At 36.2% G+C, this 13,848-nt stretch overlaps 1 protein-coding gene across 1 annotated transcript in view; it reads left to right on the top strand.

Annotated features, from left to right (window-relative positions):
- Window positions 1–8,975, top strand: part of LOC109541131 (homeobox protein dve-1) — a 25,201-nt gene extending 16,226 nt beyond the window's left edge. The window contains exons 3-5 of the mRNA XM_019909885.2: window positions 908–1,341; window positions 4,255–5,055; window positions 7,269–8,975. Coding sequence (XP_019765444.1) covers window positions 908–1,341; window positions 4,255–5,055; window positions 7,269–7,913 — 1,880 coding nt within the window. The 3' untranslated portion in view covers window positions 7,914–8,975. The remainder of the gene's footprint in view (window positions 1–907; window positions 1,342–4,254; window positions 5,056–7,268) is intronic.
- The last annotated feature ends 4,873 nt before the right edge of the window (window positions 8,976–13,848 follow it).

Genomic DNA, 13,848 nt, shown 5'->3' with positions numbered 1-13,848 from the left:
CGGGAGATCACTTCGCCCACTGCCTCATCGCCTTTGAAAATGTCCACCGCAGTTGTGGACGAAACGTCAGGAAGAAATTCCGATAGACCACGGCTCCAAAGCCCGGAAAACATTCCTAAATGTAATTTAACCGGCCGTGAAAGCCTTCGTAGTTACTTGTATTAGTCATATAATGAGACTGAAACGGTATTTGGCTGATTGAACATCAGCAAGATACTCTTCATTGGTAATGAATTAATTACATCCTAATTGCATGTGCATTGTCTTGAATCCTCTTCTGTCAATCAGGCATAGATGATGAATTCATGTGTAGACTTTCCCGATAATACACGCAACACGTGCTAGTTTTTTTCACCTCGAGTAATTTGAATGGATTCGACGATAATTCGGTACGCATTACATTCGCTGGAACAATTTTGAGATAAAATTGACGTTTTGATATCTAATAAAAAGGAAAAAGTAATCAGGTAAAAGCTTTGGCTTCTGGTTTAACTCCAAGCAGGTTTCAAATAAAATATAGAGCTGGATTCGTATTTAATAGCGAAAGCAGCAAAGGGAATCGCGTCCACTGGATTCCAGCGGATCAACGACGAAAGCAGATAAACGTTTCGGGATTGGCCAGCCCATTCTGGACGGGATTATCTCTGGACTCTATAGAATACGCTTGTTAAAGCTGATATATTCATTAGGAGTATGTCAAATATGTCGGATTTGGATTACAAGTTCGGCCGCAAAATAGGCTCGGTATCGAAGCGCAGGTAATTGTTTTGCCATGAACAATACTTTCTTCAGAGCGATCACTCATATGGCTTTAATCGCCCATCAAATTTTACAACGTCAGAGCAGGTCCTTCCTATCACAATTGAACGTTTTTGAGAAAGTTTCTAAAGTTACTCTTTTGTTGCAGGAAAATCCATACCAGTCCATTGCATAGTAGAAGCAATATCAGTTTTAGAAGACAACCGATTCCAACATGGTGTTTGGAGGCGTAGGCCCATGGTGGAAACAGACACCTACGTTATCATACCAATTGGTACTCCATTCCATAATCTGGTCCAAGCGGCCTTGTTTCGGCTCGGATACTCCTCAGAAAGTGCTGCAGCCGCTAAAGGATCAGTGCTGATCAAGAATTGGAAACCGCTGAATTTTGATCAGATATCCGACGATCCGTTAGTGACGGTTGGTGATATTTTGAGCGAACTTTCAACTGTGGCCACATTAAGAATTCAGGTCTTCCGAGGTAAACCCGGCTCGCTCAATGATGTCAAGGATAAGCTTTTACGATATCTGCTGCTCCAATCGCACGGCATGCTGCTGTCTTCAGGTTGTCCACTCGATGAGGTAAGTTTGACTTTGCCTCAACCAGACTTTGAATCAACTTCTTGATGTTTGCTTACTGGAGAACTAATGCCAGGTCCAGTAAGAGCCATCAATAATAAATGAATCCTTTATATATTATAACCGCTAAAATGCCCAATTAATCCGCAAAGGCCTCAGGTCTAAATTCATTTAAAATTAAGCGGTGGCTTTTTTGGAAAAAATGGACTCGTACCAGTCAATTTTATTTATTGATTTTTTTAAATTCATTTATACCGGGTGGTCCAAAAATAAGTTACCATCAGCAACTATCTTTTCAAATCGAAGCCCTTGCTTTTTGTTTAAATTTTGAGTTCTCCATTGAATTTTAGGTATGATTCAGGTAACATGCGCTATGCTGAAACTCAACAGGACTCCAGTAACTTACGAGGCAAATTAAATGATTTATCAAAAGATTCCTCAAAAAGGAATCGTATCCAGAGCGATAAGTCAAAGTTCAAGAGATATCTGCACATAAAAATAAAAATTTAGGGGTCCCATTTTTTTCCAACCGCTTAACTTTAAATGACTAGACATTGCTGGGACTCACTGTATATGTACATGGCGCTAAAAGTTTTAAAATATTCACAAACAAAAATGTCTGAATAAATCAAGTATTTCCTAATTTTTGCAAAGCTTTCGATTAACTGGTCGAAATGGATTTAATCCGACGAGTTAAGTGCCCATTTTCATTGGAAATGGTTTTAATTAAACTTTATTGAAGAAAGTGAAACTATTGATAAATTTCTGAAGAAAGTTTGCAATGCGGCCATCAATCTTATTAACCGATTTTTTCAAAGGCAATTGCCTCAATATGCAATGGATCTAAACATCGACCTTTGTACAAGTTAATATAAGTTTCATACGGTATTTCCGTTCCTTGACAGCTTAAGATAAGCTGCCATACAAACGGAATAAAGCTCCGAGTTAACTTAAGCTGATTGAAGATTTGCAGCTTACCTATAAATAAAAACGCGGATTTCCGGCTATAGTGAACGTTTTATCTTACATCTATTTTATACGCAGCTAATAAGCAGCATCGTTTCTTGCTGGCCTTATCCTGATTTTAAATGAATAACTCAGTAACGTTGCCAAAAAAAATATTCTCGTCAGTGTCGGAGAAGGAAAATTCCTTAAAGAAAATGACAATTAAAATAATTTAATTAACTAAGTTAAAATGCGGTGATTTCCTTTCCTTTCTAAACTTCACAATGTGAATCGGTTATATCCTTTAGTGCTTCTTCGTTAGCGCATATTGTAGAGTAAATAATGTACGCACAGGGGACACTTCAAACACAGTCTAAAATTTCGTTAATGATGAAGGGTGGATTATAATAATTCAGCGAAATTCTCAGTGTTTTCCAAATAACTTAAAACGCAACCAGTTGACGAGGGCTTATAAATCATAACATTTCCACGCTGTTCATTTTAATGTAGCTGAACCTTAGATAAAGCCGACTCTGGCAAAGCGCTTTAATCCCTACATACAAGCCATGGGCGCAGAGCATTATCTATCCAGATTGTTCAGTTCACTTAATGGATGAAATCACAAAGTGCGTGCATTGTAAGGCATTTATATATTTTTTTAATATGATGAGTGATAATTAGATATTTTTCAAACCTCAGTGACTTGCAAGTATTCATAGTATTAAGAAAATCGCAATTAATATTAAGTCTGACGTTTCGTGAATACACTTTTTGTCGAAGTACTTGATGGTACGTGTTCTCGTAATCCTGTTGCTTAACAATATTAGTATGTATTTATGACCATTTAATAATACAAATATGATGCTTAACTCATCTAGTTCTATGATATGATCTACTAATGCGAATAAGCAGCATACGGAACGGTGAAACCGATGGTATTAAACAAATTAATCTTAATTGGCTCTAAAAGCCGCCAGGCGAGAACACCTTACTGGCATAAATAATAGATATGTATATGTATATTATTGATATTTTCATAAATTTTGGTATTAAGTCAACATCATTTCACGTTCAAAGTGACACTAATTGACTAAAACACCAATCAGGAGGCGCTTTGAAATATTTAATTGTACCAAATTAGTAGCTCATTATTAAGCCAAATATTTTGATGAACTTTCCTAAACTTAAGTACGTTTAGAATGAAATGATTATTTCCAGTGTGGCAAAAAACATTAGTTGTTAAGTAGAGTGGTATTTGCATTTAATTCGCAATGTTACAAAAAGTGGTTTGTTTATCATCGAAAATGCCAACAAGATTTTTGATGCTAATCCGCAACTGAAAGCTAAATCCTTAAAAAAGCAGCACTTACACAGCTTACTGTCGTCTAGTTACCAGTGCCGTTCATAATAAATTTGCGTTAAAACTGTGTAAAACATCATTGAGTACTAAGGACGCATGTAACCTCGTGGAAGTATATTTTTAGGGAATTCAATGCTAATAGAATTTTTATTCTTAAAAAAAAGGACAGGTACGGGAACATTTAGGGCTTGTTGGGGGAAAATGTTGAATTCCTGCCCTGAATGTAACAAGGTTATGAATTACATCTTAAGAATTAAACGGCAACGAATGTATTAAGGGTGCAGAGAATGGCAGTAACCTCGCTTTTAATAAGATTATGTAGCATTATTTCATGGAATTAATAAGATCAAAATCCTTCTACACAGCACAGAGCACGGCAGCTTGATCTCCGAAACCCTACCTCGCGATTAAAACGTCGTTTATTCTGTTTTTCAATCGTGAGAATAAAACAAGAAAATATATAAGGAAACTCCTGCTATTCGAGAAGGGGTATTATGAGTTAAAGGCGGCTTTGGCAGGATTATCATTCCTGATAATTTTCTAATGGAACTCGCTGCCTAGACTATAATGGAGCAGGCGGGTTTGTTACAATATGTATTTTTTGCTTGCAGATGATTCTCTCTCAGATCTGCCGAAGTAATTTATCGTCATCGAACTATCCAGAAATATCCGAAGAAATCAGACGAAAATTTGATCTTTGGTGGTCAACGCAATTCAATTCGCAAATGCCACCCAGCAGATCACAGTTTATCTCATCATATCCAAGCCAGTATTCGGTACCACCACAACCAACTCCGCCCATGGATCGGCCAATCTCTGACTCCCATCCCGCTATGCAAACAGTGCATAATCATTTTCCAACTCAAAAAACGCGGATGCGAACCAGCTTTGATCCCGAGTTAGAGCTTCCGAAGTTACAACGCTGGTTTAACGAAAATCAACATCCGAGTCGCCAGCAAATTCAACAGTACGTCAAGGAGCTCAACAATTTGGAGTCGAGAAGAGGCAGAAAACCTTTAGACATCAACAATGTGGTGTATTGGTTCAAAAATGCTCGCGCTGCCCAAAAGAGAGCAGAAGTCCGAAACATCAATCCCAATTTGCATTTATCGGTCAACGGATTTACAAGTCCCAGTCCCACAAATGGAGGATTTCTGCTTGGAGATAGTTATCTCAACTCCGAACGGCTCACCGACCCAAGAATGAAAAACATGCCCAGGCGCGCTCCACACAATTCCCACACTTCCGATGAGTTCTCCAATGTTGGCTCTGATATGGAAGATGACGAATTAGGCGAAGATCAATCTCCCAGCCCCTTAGTTCCGCTTTCACTGACCACGAGCAGAAAATCGGAATCTAGGGGGGCCAGCCCGAAGAATGTGGCATCACCATCTCCAGCTCCAGATATTCAAGTAGGTAAATGACCGTAAAGCTCGGGTAGCATTTGACTCTTTTTATCAAAAACTTTTTCGACTTGAAAATTAGCATGGCACCAATTAGTCAATTCAATAACGATTTACTCGATTTTCCACAAACAATCAATCATTTGCTGCCCTAGCTGCTAACTGACATCAATTACTTTATAATTGACTTCTTCTGTCTCACCAAGGCCCCAACAATTCTCAATATTAAGTTGAACACTTTTAAGTTGCTCGGCGTTTCGCAAACACGAGTGGCGTTCATCTTCAAACGTAATTACTGAGTGGAGCAAACCACCTCAGAAGATGCGATACAAACGAAAGTTGGCTCTATTTTCCTCCACAACAATCACTTGTCCGTATCAAACTCGGTTCCACGTAATAAAGTTTTATATAACGGTGGAAATTATGCCGCAAAAGTAATTGCAAGTATCAATAAGTTTCAAAATTTGGTCCAAACCTTCAAGGAAGCGAAACTGTGAAAATACATAAACTAAGATATGCACTTTTTTGCCTCAAAAAATGCTTACTTATATCAACTGGTTTCGACGGAATAAATTTGGCGGAAACACTGAGAGTAAATTTTGTAGCAACCGTCATTGCAAGTCTCAATTTGGATTCTTCTAAAAAATCAGCGCAAAACTGGAATAAAATCAAATTCTTCGCAAAAATAAAATAAAGTTTCCTCTATCTCCGTGCGCAAAAAGAGCTTTTCGATATCAACTAGTTTCGACAAAATTTATTTTTGAATAACGGCGGATAAGTTAAATCGCTAAGTCATTACAACTCTCCCTGTGAATAAATTTCAAAAATCAGCCCGAACCTCCAAGGAAGCAAAACTTTGACAAAAGATACAGTAAAGATTTTCTTCCGCCAAAAACGATTTTTCATACCAACTCGTTTCGATGGAATAAATTTTTTAAACGCTGAGGATAAATTCAGTCGCAATCGTCATTGCAAGTCTCACTTTGAATATTTCTGAAATATCAGCGCAAATCTGGAATAAAATCAAATTTTTTGCAAGCATAAAATAAAGTTTGCTCTATCTCCGTGTGCAAAAAGCGCTTTTCGATATCAACTAGTTTCGACAAAATTTATTTTTGAATAACGGCGGATAAATTAAATCGCTAAGTCATTACAACTCTCCCTGTGGATAAATTTCAAAAATCCGTCCGAACATCCAAGATAGCGAAACTTTGACAAAGCATACAGTAAAGATTGTTCTATTTTCTTCTGTCAAAAACGATTTTTTATGCCAACTCGTTTCGATGTAATAATTTTTTTAAACGCTGAGGATAAATTTAGTCGCAACCGCCATTGCAAGTCCCACTTTGAATATTTCTCAAATATCAGCGCAAATCTGGAATAAAATCAAATTCTTCGCAAACATAAAATAAAGTTTCCTCTATCTCCGTGCGCAAAAAGAGCTTTTCGATATCAACTAGTGTCGACAAAATTTATTTTTGAATAACGGCGGATAAGTTAAATCGCTAAGTCATTACAACTCTCCCTGTGGATAAATTTCAAAAATCAGCCCGAACCTCCAAGGAAGCGAAACTTTGACAAACCATACAATAAAAATTGTTCTATTTTCTTCCGCCAAAAACGATTTTTCATACCAATTCGTTTCGATGGAATACATTTTTTAAACGCTGAGGATACATTTAGTCGCAACCGTCATTGCAAGTTTCACTTTGAATATTTCTCAAATATCAGCGCAAAACTGGAATAAAATCAAATTTTTCGCAAGCATAAAATAAAGTTTCTTGTATCTCCGTGCGCAAAAAGCACTTTTCGATATCAACTAGTTTCGACAAAATTAATTTTTGAATAACGGTGGGTATGTTAGTCGTCGTGGTTACATTATGTTAGTGTAAAGTCGTTGCACCTCTTCCTGTGAATAATTTTCAAAAATCAGCCCGAACCTCCAAGGAAGTGAAACTTTGACCAAACATACAGTAAACATTGTTCTATTTTCTGCAGCCAAAAACGCTTATTCATACCAACTTGTTTCCAAGGAATAAATTTTTGAAACACTGAAGGTAAATTTTGTCGCTCAAGTCATTGTATAGAACGAAATTTTGAGGAAACATAAAGTGAAGTTTGCTCTATTTTCCTCCGTAGAAAACGCTTCCGAAACGACAATCGCTAAAAAACTAACAAACTTTTAAAGTAAATTGACCTCTAAAGAAAAACTTCGTTTTCAGATTGAAAATTGCGAAGAAGAACCCAAAGACGAACCGGTCAACTATTCATCGGGCGACCATATCAATAACAACAAAGTGATATACAAAGATGAAGCTGATCGTGAAACTGAAGATGAAAGTAAGAGTCATTACGATGACACAACCTCCCCTAGTAGGTCGATTTCGCATCGTTTGTCTCCTGAAATGAGCAATCAATTAATCCCGAGGAACCATGAGAACCTCGAGCAGCTTGCTGCTTCGGGTTTTCCTTTGGTTCCCAATACAATGTTCAGTCATAACATAATGTACATGAGCCAGTATATACCTAGTCTTGCACATTCAGTACCTTCAAGTTGTTCTAGCGCCTTAAATATGTCGAGTTTAACTGTGGATGAACGGCGTAAACGAAACAGGACTTTCATAGATCCAGTAACGGAGGTACCACGTTTAGAGCAATGGTTTTCATTAAATACTCATCCTTCGCATAACTTAATTATTAAATATACCGATGAGTTAAATTGTATGGCTTATCGGCAAAAATTTCCACGATTGGAACCGAAGAATGTACAGTTTTGGTTTAAGAATAGGAGAGCTAAATGCAAAAGACTAAAGATGTCATTATATGACACTCCTTCTGGTCAGTATCATCATAGTGATCGAGATTAAATAGTGGTTGATTGTGGTACTTGAATTTTTTTACTTACAAGTGGTTTGCAAGCATTGGGATTTTTACCCCAAATTATTTATTTTTCAACGCTTTTCCTGTCAGCTTCTTTGGTTCAATGCTTGTCAAATTACACCGATCGAATCGTGATTTTTACCAAATATTTTAATGTGGTAATATTAAGACAATAATTTATACTTGATTTGTTTGAGTTTAGCTTCCTCACCTTATATTTATGAAGGCAATGAAGTACAAATGATGCTTTTGCGTGTGCCTTCCTTCGTTCATATATCGAAAGCAATAGTCTTGCAGAGAAAATCAGTTTTAACTTCGCATTTAGGGAAAAAAACTTCGGATTAATTTGTTGGGCACGTCCTAGTTTTTCTTACGTTTCAGATGATTTTCAACACCAATATGCAATAATATACGTAGGGCTTGGAAAGTGCCGGTGTGCCAAATATGCACTTAGAACGTATAGCAGTTATTTTAGTGTAGGTGTCCTCATTGCTCAAATTACATTTTTTAAACTCAACGTCAAAGTGTATATAGGCGCACTTCATGTTTTAGAACCTGCTCTATTTATTAGTATTAGCATAGTATTATGACCCCCATTTTAGGGAGCTTGGACATTATCATGCAATTTAGTTAGTTCTGCTGAACCTGATGAACTTTGTTATACCAAAGAATGTACTAAAGTACCACTAGGCCTCTTGCAACAAGAGTAGCCTTTTTCAAAATTAATCAGTTTCCCTAGTGGTGTTTTCTTGTTGATTTCATAGTTTCAACATTTGAATGCCTTCAGTAAAAAAATCCTCTAAAAATCAACTTGTGTACTTAAACCTGTATATATGTAGAGTTTAAACATTCTAGAGCTTATGCGAGGATTTTAAATTACATGCAACAACATTTTTTATGGATTTTCATCAAGATTAATATTAAAAGCGCTTGAATATGGCTCTATATTGTTTGACGTCATTTATCATAATATCTAATATTCTTAAGCATTATTAAAATATATCTTAGATGTAACCGTCTTTGTGAATAAAGTGATGTGTGATAAGCCATAAGATACTTTTTGTTACGTTGTTTTGTTTTTAAGTTTAAATGTTAATTAGTGGAATAAATAAATTCTAGATAATACGGTGTTTTATTTTGGGTTATAATAATGAAAAAACTGAAGCACAGAGACATATTTTTAGCGAAGAATTAATCTAGTATGAAGCCTGCATCTTACAAGTTCAAAAAGCCTAGTTTTGCGGGTTAAGGCAGTGTTTTCGTAAGTGGATTTTATGGAAACCGTACTTCGCACTCACCACGGATAAGCCATTTAGAGACTTTATCCAGAGTCAATACTGGAATGATTTTAATTTTAAATGGCTCTCGTTTCAATATTCGATAAGCGGCTTGTTTCGCTAATTTTATTCCAGATGAAGTTAATCTGCGACTTAGCTCCAGTTTCTTTTAATGCCCTTTCTGACGAGATAAACTGATGATTTATACCAATGGATTGATTTTGATCAAAAAAATGCATTTTGCATTGAATGGTACTGGCGGAATTAACTCGATTTAAAACCGTTTTTATTTTAATGAAGTTGTGACAACTTTTCAAGATTGTGCAAATGTTTAACGTTGAAAAGGCTTCGAATAAAACACTCAAGACCATTATTGCTTTATCGCCCCGCTAACTCTCACCCAACTCCTAGATGGGAGATGGAAATTGAATAAGCCAACTTAGAATGGACGTGACAGTATATTTTTTATCTTTAATTTAGCAGGGAGCTGATAAGTAGCTCTCGCCAAGAAGAGCCCGAGAATATGCGCTTTTGGTCGTAAGATTACGCTTTCGTATCAGTATTTATTATTCATAAGCGGCGGAAAACGAGAAATACTACTATAACGCATGATAAAGGACTTTTAAATGGCGTCCACAGAGATCATCTTCTGGCACATTCCGCTTTTATTGCGTGTTTCTGTTTTTTCACAAGTTTGAATGTTCTTTGGGGAGTGCTCAGCTCAACTCTGGATTAAACCGCACTACGAAGCTAATTTAAACGTTGATAAATTGTGCTTTGTTTGAGCAGAATCTGATAAATTTCGTTTCTGCAGCTGCAAAATTCAATAAACTGACAAGACAGGTATTGTCTAAATCTAGCTTAAACACATCGCTTAAATGTGCTTGAAATTCGTAGCAGAAGAGCCGTAGAAATGTAAAATCATTTAAAAGGCCGTTAGATTTGTACTACATTCGCGCTATCAGAAGAGAGTTTGAAATAGTGTTTGGAATGTCTTTCAGATGTCTCAATTCGCTAGATCAGATACGGGGTGACAATTGGGGAATGCCACAAAGCATTTACGTCAACGCAAGCAAGTTTCCAGTTTGCAGGAAACAACTGGCAGGCGTGATAATCTGTCAGTTTTGTCGTTAGATAATGTTGTCCATTTAAAATGGTCGCCGCTAACCCCTAAAGTTAGACACAGGTCTTATCCCCGTTTAATAATAAGGTATTTCAATTAAAAGATAAGTTTTGGGGTGTAATGTGGCCCAGGCACAAAGGAAGGATCTCCCTGTTTTTAATAAACAGCAGGATACACCGAAACCCCGGACTGTCTGTTCATTTAAATTAAATCAAATTCCTGCTCTTATATCGGTGCACATACAAAAAACAAACTCATAGTTACCGATCGCAAAACTGAGTGGTATAGAAATCGACAGAATCCAGTGGTTTCAATTCACTTAGTCGATTAATTTCTGAAAATTCTTCACATTTACCACTCCTGATTTAAATCCAAATGAATCAGGATGAAAAGGTGCCGCTTACTCACTCACTTGAATTGAAAATTGGTCTCACATCCAGATTTGTAAAATGTGCTCGTGCATCACGGATCGAAAAACATATTTAGAACTCATCAAAAAAGTAATCTTCCAAAAATTCCGTTCATTGGAAAAACTATCAAAAAACCAGGTGAATACTAGAAAACAAGCAACCGTTTACAACGCATTAAACACAAACGTGAATTGTATGAAAGGTGAATTTTTGATCTGATACATTTTGATAGATCATACGATCCCGATCGCAAACCTGAGTGTATAGAAATCGACAGCATCCAGTGGTTTCAATTCACTTAGTCGATTAATTTCTGAAAATTCTTCAGATTTACCACTCCTGATTTAAATCAAAATGAATCAGGATGAAAAGGTGCCTTTTACTCACTCACTTGAATTGAAAATTGGTCTCACATCCAGATTTGTAAAATGTGCTCGTGCATCACGGATCGAAAAACATATTTAGAACTCATCAAAAAAGTAATCTTCCAAAAATTCCGTTCATTGGAAAAACTATCAAAAAACCATGTGAATACTAGAAAACAAACAACAGTTTACAACGCATTAAACATAAACGTGAATTGTATGAAAGGTGATTTTTTGATCTGATACGTTATGATAGATCATACGATCCCGATCGCAAAACTGAGTGTATACAAATCGACAGCATCCAGTGGTTTCAATTCACTTAGTCGATTAATTTCTCAAAATTATTCACATTTACCACTCCTGATTTAAATCATGATGAATCAGGATAAAAATGTGCCTTTTACTCACTCACTTGAATTGAAAATTGGTCTCACATCCAGATTTGTAAAATGTGCTCGTGCATCACGGATCGAAAAACATATTTAGAACTCATCAAAAAAAGTAATCTTCCAAAAATTCCGTTCATTGGAAAAACTATCAAAAAACCAGGTGAATACTAGAAAACAAGCAACCGTTTACAACGCATTAAACATAAACGTGAATTGTATGAAAGGTGATTTTTTGATCTGATACGTTATGATAGATCATACGATTCCGATCGCAAAACTGAGTGTATACAAATCGACAGCATCCAGTGGTTTCAATTCACTTAGTCGATTAATTCCTCAAAACGATTCAGATTTAGCACTCCTGATTTAAATCAAAATGAATCAGGATGAAAATGTGCCGCTTACTCACTCACTTGAATGGAAAATTGGTCTCACATCCAGATTTGCAAAATGTGCTCGGGCATCACGGATCGAAAAACATATTTAGAACTCATCAAAAAAATGCGTTCATTGGAAAAACTATCAAAAAACCATGTGAATACCAGAAAACAAACAACCGTTTACAACGCTTTAAACACAAACGTGAATTGCATGAAAGGTGAATTTTTGATCTGATACATTATGATCTAATCCCGTCATTTGCATGATATCATTTAAGTATAAGAGGAAGTATTTTTGTTCCCCGTGCTACAGATTAATTTGCACTTCCCAAGGTGTTTCCGCCGATTTAAACACTCTGAATGGAGCCGCAACATTGTATATAGAGATGTACGCGTACATTTTCTCTTCTCGGGTAACTGCATGTCGGAATTATCTTCAACCTCTAATATATTTCCAATGCTAAGACACACCGACCCATGTGTCGTTTTACCCACAAATTATAAAGAGGGGTTTTATTTTTATTCGAATGGCTTTATCTCTCACAAATTAAAATCGCAACTCTGAAGGGTTGAAAATTGTATTTTCTACCCTTTGCTAGCAAGTCAATAAAGCGTGTCTAATGAGGCTTTCCGTTGTATTAAATCGCAGTTCAGCCAACAAATAGGCGCGAGTTTTTACAAATAGCAGCCTCCAACTAAGTGAATTTTTCTTATATAAAAACTTATCTACGGACCCATAACATTGGAATAAAGCGTCAACTAGCGTACACCGCAAATCCTGATCAGATTCTTAAAACTCCTGGTTCTGATCCGATTAACTCGTCACGGCACGTCTTCCCAATCTCAGTAATGATAAAAACGGCAATAAAAATTAGGGATAATAGGGTAGAAGAGAGCCGAAAGGCAAAAATTCATTTCCAGCCAACGGATTTCACCGATAACCCGGCGCTGGTATATACCGAGATAAGCAGAATTGAGCGAATAAAATTATAATCGTCACCTGATGACAGAGTTTCAATTTAGCTGAATTTAACGCCAATTTACTGGAACGTCTTTTGTATAATGGAATGGAATAAATCGGTTTTATCGGAATTTATACGGAAAAACTGGTGCTACTTTTTAATCATGTACAATATTACCAGGAATCGTTAAGAACGATTCAAACGTATTTATCAAATGGGCAAGATGCATCTTTATCGGTCAATAGATAGTGGCAAAAAATTAAAACGCTACTTTTCTCCCGTTTAGGGCCCCGACGATGGCTTCAATACAGCCGAAACCTTGGTCCCAGAAAAATGGTGAGTTAATTTTCTACCACTATCCATTAACCGATAATCCCAAGGAATTTTTCCACCAACAACCTAGACATCAATTAGGTATACAGGGTGTTCGGAAAATGCGTCAGGAAATTTTCACGGGCGATACTACACGCTGAAATAATGGTATTAGGTCTTGTAAAAATTATTCAAAATCTAAATATTTTTCGAGTTACAGCTCATAAAAATTATTTTTTTTTAATTTTGAAATATTCTGAACATTTCATAGCGGACCAAATAATCGAGTAGCGATCTCTAATTTTCTGATCAAAAATTGCTTTTTCATTTTGCCACTAGATGAGAGTTTATGTGAAAAACCAATTTCATTTTCCGTATATCTTTTTTTGGACACCAAATATCGCAAAAAGTTATATGCGATTTTAAAAATGCTCTTCACGCGACTCAAAAAACCTCCTCGTTTAAGAGCAAATTGACATCAAAGTTTTTATCACTCTCAACCCAGTGTCTTGCCTAAAATGTGCCAAATTTGACAATTTGTAGTAATTATTGTATTACTGTTCAATTTAGACTAATTTTTTTGCATTTGAATGCAAGTTTAGAATATTATCGATTAATTTTAATTTAGTGGGTTTAGAGCACAAAACTTTAGCCTAAATTGAAAGTAATACAATAATTACTATAGACTGTGAAATTTGGCA

Source organism: Dendroctonus ponderosae, unplaced genomic scaffold, assembly GCF_020466585.1.
Source record: "Dendroctonus ponderosae isolate FM_Combo_2020 unplaced genomic scaffold, Dpon_F_20191213v2 Dpon_F_20191213_1, whole genome shotgun sequence".
Taxonomy (NCBI): Eukaryota; Metazoa; Arthropoda; class Insecta; order Coleoptera; family Curculionidae; genus Dendroctonus; species Dendroctonus ponderosae.
This window is presented reverse-complemented; position numbering and strand designations above follow the sequence as displayed.